Source organism: Oncorhynchus keta, unplaced genomic scaffold, assembly GCF_023373465.1.
Source record: "Oncorhynchus keta strain PuntledgeMale-10-30-2019 unplaced genomic scaffold, Oket_V2 Un_contig_363_pilon_pilon, whole genome shotgun sequence".
In the NCBI taxonomy this organism is placed as follows: Eukaryota; Metazoa; Chordata; class Actinopteri; order Salmoniformes; family Salmonidae; genus Oncorhynchus; species Oncorhynchus keta.
Window position 1 is genome coordinate 188,288 of NW_026287348.1, and position 12,602 is coordinate 200,889.

Here is a 12,602-nt window from a genome sequence, read left to right on the forward strand (position 1 = left end):
TAGGTAAATGGAGCCCTATTCTGGAAATGTGAGGGTTTATGACATAGCCCCCCACCTCCATCAGACTACTGTAGGTAAATGGAGCCCTATTCTGGAAATGTGAGGGTTTATGACATAGCCCCCCACCTCCATCAGACTACTGTAGGTAAATGGAGCCCTATTCTGGAAATGTGAGGGTTTATGACATATCCCCCCACCTCCATCAGACTACTGTAGGTAAATGGAGCCCTATTCTCTATATAGTGCACTAAGATTGACCAGACCCCAGTCCAATGTACTGCACTAAGAAGACAATAGGGTGCCATTTGGGAAGCAGAGATGATATAGCTGTGTAATATCACAGAAGTTGGACTCTCGTGTTGACGACTGTAGGTAAATATTCTCTATATAGTGCACTAAGAAGACAATAGGGTGCCATTTGGGAAGCAGAGATGATATAGCTGTGTAATATCACAGAAGTTGGACTCCATGTTGACTGACTGTAGGTAAATATTCTCTATATAGTCTAAGAAGACAATAGGGTGCCATTTGGGAAGCAGAGATGATATAGCTGTGTAATATCACAGAAGTTGGACTCTCGTGTTGACGACTGTAGGTAAATATTCTCTATATAGTGCACTAAGAAGACAATAGGGTGCCATTTGGGAAGCAGAGATGATATAGCTGTGTAATATCACAGAAGTTGGACTCTCGTGTTGACGACTGTAGGTAAATATTCTCTATATAGTGCACTAAGAAGACAATAGGGTGCCATTTGGGAAGCAGAGATGATATAGCTGTGTAATATCACAGAAGTTGGACTCTCGTGTTGACGACTGTAGGGGAAGGCTGTTATTCTCTGCTCCAACTCTTCATCATCAGTTGGTTCATATTTGTAAGTGTTCGCCATTTTTGGTTTGTTTTTATGACTTGAACAAAGAGAGGAATGTGAACAGAGGCCATATGTATCAAACATCTGAGTAGGAGTGCTGATCTAGGATCAGCCCCCCTTCCCAGGTCCCAATGTAATCGTACTCGTTATGCTCTAAAATACTCAAACTGATCCTAGATCAGCACTCAGAGATGTTTGGTACATATGGCACCAGGATTTGAATGCAAAGCTGCTTTGGCATCATGGAAGGACGGATGTTTGTGATGGTTGTGTTTGACCTCCTGGGTCAGAGAATTGTCTTTACGCTCCACCAGCTCCATATAAACCGTGGACTTCCTCTGTTTTGGAGATGCTGTACATTTACTGTAATGTTTTGTGAAATCATCGTCATGGCCTTTTGTGTGATTTATTATTTGATGTCCCAAATGGCACCCTATTCCCTCTATAGTGCACTACATTTTGACCAGAGTCCTATGGGCCCTGGTTCAAAAGTAGTGCACTATAAAGGGATTTTGATGCCATTTGGGATGCAGCCTTTCTCTCCCTTCACATCTGGGCTGCTGTGTTTTTCCAGTAAATGACGAGGCCAGTCGTTGGTAGTTGGAGCTCGGTCTGTCTGTGCAGGCAGGTAGCTTTGTTTTCCTACCATGTGGATGTTCTCTCCTTCATGGCATTTTGCATGGCTAAGTGTGTAAATGGAGTGTCTCGGGAGGGCCTGGGGGAGGCTACAGATTTACTACAGTAGTAGTGACAACATGGTCTTTGTGTCAGTGTCGCACCACATCAGTAAGCCAGGATTCACACCATGTCTGTTTTCAGTGTTGCTGTGAACATTTTTAATTCAATGCCCTTGTGCCTGTATGTATGTATGTATGTATGTTCTTTTTAACACTTTTGCAGTTTGTATTCAGCCTTCTACATTTCTCCTTGAGTCTTTATTCCAATGTTCTATTGATGATTATAAACTGGGTGGTTTGAGCTCTGAATGCTGATTGGCTGACAGCTGTGGTATATCATATACCATGGGTATGACAAAACATTTTTACTGCTCTAATTATGTTGGTAACCAGTTTATAATAGCAATAAGGCACCTCGGGGTTTGTGGTATATGGCCAATATACCACTGCTAAGGGCTGTATCCAGGCACGTTGTGTCATGCATAAGAACAGCCCATAGCCGTGGTATATTGGCCTTATACCACACCCCCTCCTGCCTTATTGGTCAAGTAAAGGTTTGTCAGTCACTGGGCCTGGGTAATACTCTGAGAATACATCCTTCCTCCCCCTCGGGCCTTATTGGTCAAGTAAAGGTTTGTCAGTCACTGGGCCTGGGTAATACTCTGAGAATGCATCCATCCTTCCTCCCCCTCGGGCCTTATTGGTCAAGTAAAGGTTTGTCAGTCACTGGGCCTGGGTAATACTCTGAGAATGCATCCTTCCTCCCCCTCGGGCCTTATTGGTCAAGTAAAGGTTTGTCAGTCACTGGGCCTGGGTAATACTCTGAGAATGCATCCATCCTTCCTCCCCCTCGGGCCTTATTGGTCAAGTAAAGGTTTGTCAGTCACTGGGCCTGGGTAATACTCTGAGAATGCATCCTTCCTCCCCCTCGGGCCTTATTGGTCAAGTAAAGGTTTGTCAGTCACTGGGCCTGGGTAATACTCTGAGAATGCATCCTTCCTTCCTCCCCCTTGGAGTAAACGCTGTTCTGACATAACTGTGTCTTTCTAAGATACATTTTTTTGTATACAAAATTGTGTATAATTCCTGAGAAATGTGGTTTGACGAATGGAGTTTAGCGATGGCACTCTGAGCTATTATCACCCAGTTGTCAGATAAGTGAATATTTCAAGGGAGAGTAGAAGGGTGCATTTTATTAGTATTCAACCATAGCCATCATCTCAACACAAATATTTCTCTCATGTCAAAATCAGACACTGACACTCATCCCCAGGTAGCATGGACCAGACTCCTGGCTGTATAGAATATGGTGTATTGTTTCTGGAATGAAGATGCCATTTTGCCAAAACAATCCCTCTCGAAAAGGAGACTTGTGTTTTGTTTGTTTTTTCACTCTGAATTAATAAAACTTTATTAAAAATGTTTTGTATGTCCTCTTCAATTGTCTTGTAGACTGTGTGTATGTCTCATTAGAAATACCTTGTGTTGAGGTTAAAAGGTACAAAGGCCTTCATTATGTGTTCTTCTCCATTCTCTAACTCCCCTTGTGATTCAAGGGTTCATAGTTGAGAAGGTTGATAGGGCTGAATGACTATAACATGCACATAATGTATCGTGGAATGCTTCCTGGTTCCAGCACACATGTTGATTCCAAAATATTGAGCTATTTACACAATAATTCTACAACACATTTGGGACCCTACTTTGGGTTCCTCCAAACACCTGTATTTTAGTTATCCAGGGTACAGTATCTGAATACAGGCCTAATCACTAAGTATAAAGCACTACAGTTAATAGCTTGTCCAACTCCAGGTGTTTATTGGAACTTGCCTGCCACTGTCCAATTAGGCCCTTGGGTCGACAAAACCCTAGTCTTGTGGAGATGAAGGAGCTTGGCCGGCACTCAAGTGAGATTTGTTTTTGGGTTGCTGAGATTAGTCCTGTAGATGTGTAATTACCTGGATTGACCTCTCGAGGGGTGGGGGTCTGCTCTCTAACAGGAGAGGGAAGTGGGCCTGCTCTGGAGCCTGGAGCTTGGAGCTGTCCTTCCTCACCACTCAACCAACCTGTCCCAAACGGCACCCTCGTCCCTATACGGTGCACCACTTTTGACCAGGGCCCATTGGGTGCCGGTCAGAGGTAGTGCACGATATAGGGAGTAGGGTGTCGTTTGAGAAGCAGCCAGAGGGATCAGATTTCACATTCGGCACGCCAGGGAACAGACAGAAATAGCCTCCATGTTCTGACCTATAAAGAGATTTCAACAAACTGTTAATTGATGCTGCTGCCAAGTCAGGAAGAAGTTAAAGCGATGACTTTGACGATAGACTAGAAATGACAGGATGCTGGTTTAGAATTCGCACAGAGTAATGTGGAGTAACTAGCAGAGGGCCCCTAAATCACTGAGTACTTGTGTCTATTGACAAATCCAGACTAGTGTTAATTGTTTTACTGCATGGCTCAGAGATTCCAGAAGTCACTGAATTGTTCCTCAGACCTGTGTGACACCTCTTTCCACCACTAGAGGGCAGCAGATGGCCTCAGAGTGAGCCTGCCCACTGTGTCAAAGTCACATGACAGCCTAAGCCTACAGGAGGCCAGTGCTCTCAGACTTTCAAAATGGCACCGGTGTTGTTTTCCTCTCTCTGTCTCTTTCTTCTTCTCTCTTTCCCTCTCTGACTTTCAACATATTTCCTCCGTGTTTCCTCAAAAATACTTTCCAGCTGTAGCAGACTGCAGCAGAGCTGACACTGTTACTGCCGTTGGGTAAAGAGACTGTAGCAGAGCTGACACTGTGACTTTCATTGGGTAAAGAGACTGCAGCAGAGCTGACACTTGTTACTGCCGTTGGGTAAAGAGACTGCAGCAGAGCTGACACTGTGACTGCCGTTGGGTAAAGAGACTGCAGCAGAGCTGACACTGTGACTGCCGTTGGGTAAAGAGACTGCAGCAGAGCTGACACTGTGACTGTCATTGGGTAAAGAGACTGCAGCAGAGCTGACACTGTGACTGCCGTTGGGTAAAGAGACTGCAGCAGAGCTGACACTGTGACTGCCGTTGGGTAAAGAGACTGCAGCAGAGCTGACACTGTGACTGCCGTTGGGTAAAGAGACTGCAGCAGAGCTGACACTGTGACTGCCGTTGGGTAAAGAGACTGCAGCAGAGCTGACACTGTGACTGCCGTTGGGTAAAGAGACTGCAGCAGAGCTGACACTGACTGTCATTGGGTAAAGAGACTGCAGCAGAGCTGACACTGTGACTGCCGTTGGGTAAAGAGACTGCAGCAGAGCTGACACTGTGACTGCCGTTGGGTAAAGAGACTGCAGCAGAGCTGACACTGTGACTGCCATTGGGTAAAGAGACTGCAGCAGAGCTGACACTGTGACTGTCGTTGGGTAAAGTAAACGAGAGGATATCTACACTATTATGGCTGATGTTCCTGTTCCTCCTTCCTCACTGAGAACAGAGGGGATCCTCCTGAGAGAGATCCACGTCAACCTGCTGGAGTGTAAAGTCTGCTTCGAGAAGTATAACCCACGGCAGAAGGAACGCCGGCCTCAGAACCTGTCCTGCGGCCATGTACTCTGTCTGGAATGTGTCCGGGCGCTCTCCCACCCCGTCCTCAAGAAGCTTGAGTGCCCTTTCTGCCGGCAGCTGTGTGACGTTGACAGCACCTCCCACTGCCAGGCGCTGACAGACCTCCAGGATCTTCTGCTCTCCCGCTCCCCCAAATCACCTGTCCCTCATCGGGTCAGAGGAGGCAGCGGCTGGGTCGGAGGCCTGGGCTCTGGAGCTCTGCGGCTTCGCTCAGCCTTCGGGGGCTGGGGGTCCCTGATCAACCCCACGGGGGTGGCCGTGTTCGGGTCCTCTGGGACCGTGGTGGTGGTGCACGATGGAGAAAGGAGGGTGGTGGTATTCGGGCCTCAGGGCAGGCGGCTGCACGGGTTCGGGCGGAGGGGTCGCGGCCACGGGGAGGTGTGTCACCCGGTGGATGTGGCGGTGACTCCCAGCGGGTATGTGGTTGTGACGGATGCTGGTGACGCTGCAGTGAAAGTGTTCACCACCAGGGGGAGTTATGTTCTGGCGGTGTGGGACTCCTTCCAGATGCCCTGGGGGGTGGACGTGGACAGCTGTGGACATATCCTGGTCACTGACATCCAGGCCGGAACGCTCTCCCAGGTCGTGGTGGACTTTGCCCGTGGCGTGACTCTGATGAACCGAGCGGTCATAACCGACCTCCAGCGGCCCAAGGCAGTGGCCTGCTGTCGGGTGACCGGGAACATCGCCCTGGTGGAGACACTGGGTCTCACCACACAACCTCCAAATGGCCCCCGGCCTACCAGACTGACAGTATTCAACAAAGACTTTAACGTGCTCTCTCAGATAGACAGCTTTACTCTGAGCCTGGGGGCCTCCGTGTGGCCCTGCATGTCTGCTGTGGCCTTTGACAGGGACGGGGATGTGATCGTGATAGACTCCCAGCATGGGTTGATTTGGAGTTTGGGAAAGCTCCAGAACGGCCCGGTCCTAACCCCCCTGGTCAGTGGAGACTTGGTTCGCCCGGTGGGGCTGGTCGCCACAGCTCAGAACACGCTGATTGTTTTAGACAGTGGAGACCATGCAGTGAAGATGTATTCAGTTCACTCGGATGCTATTCTAGTCCAAAAATGATGTAGGAAGAGTTAGCTGTCTGGCTGACTTGTATTGTGAAGAAATATAGAAACAAAATGCATAATGACTGGCGATTCCACCTGTTGTGATGTAACACAATAAAATCCAGATTAAAATTATACAAATGTTTTAAGAGTGAACAGTTTTTTTTCTTTTCGAACGCTGTTGGGAAGAATGAAATGAAGAGCATTAATAACATGGGGTGTTTGGGCTCTTGGTAATAACATGGGGTGTTTGGGCTCTTGGTAATGACAGGTGGATAATGACATGGTAATGACAGGTGGGTAATGGCATGGTAATGACAGGTGGGTAATGACATGGTAATGACAGGTGGATAATGACATGGTCATGACAGGTGGGTAATAACATGGTAATGACAGGTGGATAATGACATGGTCATGACAGGTGGGTAATCACATGGTAATGACAGGTGGATAATGACATGGTCATGACAGGTGGGTAATAACATGGTAATGACAGGTGGATAATGACATGGTCATGACAGGTGGGTAATAACATGGTAATGACAGGTGGGTAATGACATGGTAATGACAGGTGGATAATGACATGGTCATGACAGGTGGGTAATAACATGGTAATGACAGGTGGATAATGACATGGTCATGACAGGTGGGTAATAACATGGTAATGACAGGTGGATAATGACATGGTCATGACAGGTGGGTAATCGCATGGTAATGACAGGTGGATAATGACATGGTCATGACAGGTGGGTAATAACATGGTAATGACAGGTGGATAATGACATGGTCATGACAGGTGGGTAATAACATGGTAATGACAGGTGGGTAATAACATGGTAATGACAGGTGGATAATGACATGGTCATGACAGGTGGGTAATAACATGGTAATGACAGGTAATGACATGGTCATGACAGGTGGGTAATAACATGGTAATGACAGGTGGGTAATGACATGGTAATGACAGGTGGATAATGACATGGTCATGACAGGTGGGTAATAACATGGTAATGACAGGTGGGTAATGACATGGTCATGACAGGTGGGTAATAACATGGTAATGACAGGTGGATAATGACATGGTCTTGACAGGTGGGTAATGACATGGTAATGACAGGTGGGTAATGACATGGTAATGACATGCGGATAATGACATGGTAACGACAGGTGGATAATGACATGGTAATGACAGACGGATAATGACATGGTAACGACAGGTGGATAATGACATGGTAATGACAGACAGATAATGACATGGTAATGCCATGTGGGTAATGACATGGTAACGACAGGTGGGTAATGACATGGTCATGACAGGTGGGTAATGACATGGTAACGACAGGTGAATAATGACATGGTAATGACAGACGGATAATGACATGGTAATGACAGGTGTGTAATGACATGGTAATGACAGGTGGGTAATGACATGGTCTTGACAGGTGGGTAATAACATGGTAACGACAGGTGGGTAATGACATGGTCTTGACAGGTGGGTAATGACATGGTAATGACAGGTGGATAATGACATGGTCATGACAGGTGGTAATTACTTCTGAGATATACAAATAAACTAGGCCTACTAATTGTAAAACTGTCCTGTGATTACACTGACTGCACCTATGTCATTACATATTTTAGGAACATTGCTCATCTCTGGTTACGTTTTAACTGACAGCCTGGTGCTAATTAGACAATACATTTAATTGTATTCATCTTTATTTATCCAGGAACTCCCATTGAGGTCAGAAGATCTATTTTACAAGGGAGACCTTTTGCCATAAGGTTAATTTATTTCATTTATTTTTAATGAAGTCTATTTGTTTGAAGACTTTTGGAGGCCATTTGCACATGTTCTGTTTCATAGGTTGTATTCACTACGATCCAAACGGAACGAAACCTGAATTTGTCCAATTGAATCTCTCGTTTTCATTGTAAAACTTTTTTGGGAGTAAACTGTTTCCTTCGCAAAACGTGTTGGACTAATGATTATACTCCTGGTGTATCGACTAAGTAGGCTAGGCTATCCGGTCCATTCCTAGACATAAAATAGGTCCCAAACAGAAAGCAAATTTGATGGGCATCAGGAAAAGTTTAGTCACTTAAGGCCACTGATGAGGAGGGCTAGTATCTCCTCCTCTTCTTCCTCTAACACATTTTACACAGTCTGCATTTCACATTTCACAATATTTCGGAACCCCATAAAGCGCGTGCACTGATACAGTTTCCGACTTTTCCCGATCCCCCACGCTGGGTTTCCCAATATTGGCCAGTTCGGTTCGTGTTATGAGAAATCCTTTTTTTGTTGCATAGCCTTAAGGCACCGCATGATCTCCAGCAGCCAGAGAGAGAGAGACAATCGTGTGAACTGCTCCCACTTGAAGATGGCGGTTGTGATGCTGTCTGGGACTGGAGCACAGTGCTGGATCTGCATTGGACGCTAACTTCATGGATATAAAGACAATGTTCAGTTTTTATTTCTCTGTCTTCTGGACTGGACTCTTTTGGGATTGTGTTATTAGGGCATAGGCACACTTTCAACACGGGCTGAAAGTGGACTGGTCTTTTCGGGGGACGGGGAGAGCCAGACGGATAGCCATAGCTTGCTAGCTAACACATTGATGGTAGTCCAGGCTGGGAGGAAAGTGGATGAAAATGTCGGATACCAAGGTAAAAGTTGCAGTCAGAGTCCGACCCATGAACCGGAGAGGTAAGTTACCGTCACTGAAAAAGAACCCGAATTCAGCAAACGTTACAGTTGTATTTAATACGTGCCAACTCGTTTTTAGTACCCCTTCATTTAGCCTTTTATCCCAAATATATTTTTTGTTGTTGCTGCAGATAGAAAGTTTAGCAACCAAGTCTTCTAGCCAAATGACAGGCTGCTTATATGTGGCTAGTGTCACGTTAGCCAGCTACCTCTAATCTTAAATAAAACATACATCCAACTTGCCAAGTGTCAGTCAGATGTAGTAGATACATGATTAGGCTAACTAGCTAGCTACTTTGATTAGAAATGTATGGAAACTTTCTCAACAAGACAGAGACACATTTGCTCTGAACTCTGCAGAAACGGAACTGCATACGAAATGTGTGGTGGATATGGAGGATAACCAAACTGTTCTGCATCCACCGCCTTCCAACAATAAAGGAGAAAACAGCAGGTAAAAACACATTTACACTTATTCAACATGCTGATATGTCTTTATTATATATTGTTTGTGCCTGTGGACCATTTTAAGAAGGTCGTCTTTTATTTTGGTGTGACATGATTATTTAGGGAGCGTCTCAAGCTCTGTCCCTCGAGGCACCAACTTTTCCAAGCTAACTTGATGGATATAAAGACAATGTTGAGTTTTTATTTTCTCAGTCTTCTGGACTGGACTCTTCTGTGATTGTGTAATTAGGGCATACGCACACTTTCAACACCGGCTGAAACTGGACTGAATGTGGACTTTTGTTGAGTTTTCCCGGGAAGTTTTTCAAGCTTTCAAACAGTGAAAACGAAGTTCATCTTCCTGTGTAATTTAAAATAAAATCTGTTTTTTTTTCTCCCCGGGATGAAAGTGACTGAGTGGCTTAATAAGGCCCTCTCACTAACCCACCTCGCTCCGCGGCAAGGTTACTACTATAAGGGATCCATGGGACGTCCCTATACTAACCCAGGGTAAACTCGGTCCCCGGGACCCCAAAGGGTGCACGTTTTGTTTTTTTGCCCTACCACTACACAAGCCGTTTCAAATAACACGTGTTGATCATTAGAATTTATTGTGTAGTGTTAGGGCAAATACCAAAACGTGCACCCCTTGGGCTCCCAGGGACAGAGTTTGGGAAACACTGCCTAACCCAATCGTTACCGTAACCCTAAACATACCCCTTACCTTAACCCTAAACATACCCCTTACCTAACCCTTACCTTAACCGTTTTACATTTCAACTTCAATGTGGTGACCTCAGAGTTGGGACGTCTCAAGCACCCCGTTTAGACGTTTAGACTTGCTCTCGATACTGTCTCTTTAAGAAAGTTTTCTGCAGCGTTGCCCCGCTATAACGCCCTAATAACATCCGATAGACCCGAAGCCTGCCTGTAGCTACACTGTAGCCGATCGAAGTATTTATATTCTGTTGTGTGATCTCCTAAAAATCAAGCAAATGAACTAAGATCATTCTATGTTAGATTGTCCAGATGTTTTAAATGTCCAGTGGAAGCCCCTGCTTCTTTCTTTGAGAATGACCAGGACCCGATCAAAACCTTTTCCTCAACAAAGTAACCAACAGCGAACCAACTGCTGGAACGGTGACAAAATTCCAACGCAACAGACTGTATAAATAGATGCATCAGCTAGAGGCCATCAGTGGCTGAATTACAGCCCAACCTGTTTACTGTACTTGTGCTTTTCCTCATCATCATTTTTTACAATTGTTATGTAAATCATCTATTGAATAATTGTCTACGGGACCTGGAAACATAAATTAGCCTAATTAACTCAAATTGAATATAATAATATATCATATTGTGTCCAAGAAAACAGAGTTTGTGGTCTCAGTCAGAACCCAAAGCATAATAACTACTCATTCTAGAGCTAAACAATTCCATACCAGCTGACCAGCCTTGGCATGACTCTGTCTCTTCACCATTACTTTTCATGTGAGTTTCACATTTGGTGTTAAAGGGGCTGTGGTTTAGGGATGGACAACAAGTTTAACATGCCATAGTAATTATCCTCCACTTGCTATTGGCTGAGAGGGAGGAAGCATCTTGAATTTTATGATTCGTAAATATTCAAGTTGACAGCTAACCTTGATTATTTTTTTGAAGTCCCACACTTTTTGTATTTTTTATGTTTAGAGAGAGAGAGAGAGAGAGAGAGAGAGTTCACTATAACACTGAGCTGCACCACCCAGGTAAACTAGTACACTATAACACCATGCTGCACCACCCAGATACACTAGTACACCATGCTGCACCACCCAGATACACTAGTACACTATAACACCATGCTGCACCACCCAGGTAAACTAGTACATAACACCATGCTACCACCCAGTAAACTAGTGGTCCCGGGACTATAACACCATGCTACCACCCAGGATACACTATAGTACACCATGCTGCACCACCCTGCACCACCCAGGTCACTAGTAACACTATATACACCATGCTGCACCACCCAGTAACACTAGTACACTATAACACCATGCTGCACCACCCAGGCGTTACAAGTACAACTATAAGGACCATGCTGCACCACCCAGGTAGACTAGTTCACTATAACACCATGCTGCACCACCCAGGTAAACTAGTACACTATAACACCATGCTGCACCACCCAGGTAAACTAGTACACTATAACACCATGCTGCACCACCCAGGTAAACTAGTACACTATAACACCATGCTGCACCACCCAGGTAAACTAGTACACTATAACACCATGCTGCACCACCCAGGTAAACTAGTACACTATAACACCATGCTGCACCACCCAGGTAAACTAGTACACTATAACACCATGCTGCACCACCCAGGTAAACTAGTACACTATAACACCATGCTGCACCACCCAGGTAAACTAGTACACTATAACACCATGCTGCACCACCCAGGTAAACTAGTACACTATAACATGCTGCACCACCCAGGTAACTAGTACACTATAACACCATGCTGCACCACCCAGTACACTATAACACCATGCTGCACCACCCAGGTAAACACTATAACACCATGCTGCACCACCCAGGTAAACTAGTACACTATAACACCATGCTGCACCACCCAGGTAAACTAGTACACTATAACACCATGCTGCACCACCCAGGTAAACTAGTACACTATAGCACCATGCTGCACCACCCAGGTAAACTAGTAAACAGACAGGTAAGCATCCTCTCGTGTTTCATATGCTGGGAGTGACTGTACAACCCAGGCTGCACCCCAAATTGCACCCTATTCCCTATATGGTGCATTACTTTTCACCAAAAATAGTGCACTATATATGGAACAGGGTTCCATTTGGGATGCTCCCTGTGTCTCTCTGTCTCTATGAAGCTTACTCAACAGTCGTCCAGGAAACAGGAGAACGAGGGGAAGTGGATCAGCAGAAAGTAAGAACCTCTGTTTTTAAAGGCCCTGTGTGGCCGGTGTCTGAGGTGCCGAAGACCAGAGCTTGAGCCAATCAGCCCTCGATCCACCTTCGTGTGTGTTTTTAGTAGATTCACTTCCACGTTTCACCACAACGTGCCTTTATAAAGGGAAACCAGATAATATGGCCTAGACAGACATAAACAGCCCTCTGCCTGAACACACATCAGACTGGAGTGAAATATGCATCTGACTCACGTGTTTGTCCCTATGTTTTGTTGCTTTGTTAGGTTGGTTGATTATATCCCTCATCA

At 45.4% G+C, this 12,602-nt stretch overlaps 2 protein-coding genes and 2 long non-coding RNA genes across 5 annotated transcripts in view; all 4 read left to right on the forward strand.

Moving 5' to 3' along the window:
- The first annotated feature begins 126 nt into the window (after positions 1–126).
- LOC127924081 (uncharacterized) lies at positions 127–2,970 on the forward strand. Of its 2 annotated transcripts, XR_008116697.1 has the most exons (3): positions 127–372; positions 822–2,102; positions 2,181–2,970. It is a non-coding gene; the product is annotated as an uncharacterized LOC127924081 (long non-coding RNA). The 2 variants fall into 2 exon arrangements; XR_008116696.1 differs by lacking the exon at positions 127–372 and having other exon boundaries at positions 511–2,102.
- A 1,958-nt stretch (positions 2,971–4,928) lies between these two features.
- On the forward strand, positions 4,929–6,333 carry LOC118371356 (E3 ubiquitin-protein ligase NHLRC1-like). Its single transcript, XM_035756776.2, has one exon. The coding sequence runs from the start codon at positions 4,975–4,977 to the stop codon at positions 6,217–6,219; it is 1,245 nt and encodes a 414-aa protein (XP_035612669.2). The 5' UTR covers positions 4,929–4,974; the 3' UTR covers positions 6,220–6,333.
- A 2,037-nt stretch (positions 6,334–8,370) lies between these two features.
- The window catches only part of kif13a (kinesin family member 13A), a gene marked incomplete at its 3' end in the record, with an annotated part of 187,188 nt that continues 182,956 nt past the window's right edge, over positions 8,371–12,602 (forward strand). Inside the window, exons 1-2 of the mRNA XM_052508473.1 lie at positions 8,371–8,913; positions 9,274–9,367. Coding sequence (XP_052364433.1) covers positions 8,853–8,913; positions 9,274–9,367 — 155 coding nt within the window. The remainder of the gene's footprint in view (positions 8,914–9,273; positions 9,368–12,602) is intronic.
- Positions 11,057–12,052, forward strand: LOC127924088 (uncharacterized). The gene is made up of 3 exons (XR_008116715.1): positions 11,057–11,217; positions 11,499–11,810; positions 11,948–12,052. It is a non-coding gene; the product is annotated as an uncharacterized LOC127924088 (long non-coding RNA).

What these genes read in the sequence shown, in the direction of transcription:
- LOC118371356 (XM_035756776.2), top strand. Translation starts at nt 4,975, where the DNA reads ATGGCTGATGTTCCTGTTCCTCCTTCCTCACTGAGAACAGAGGGGATC.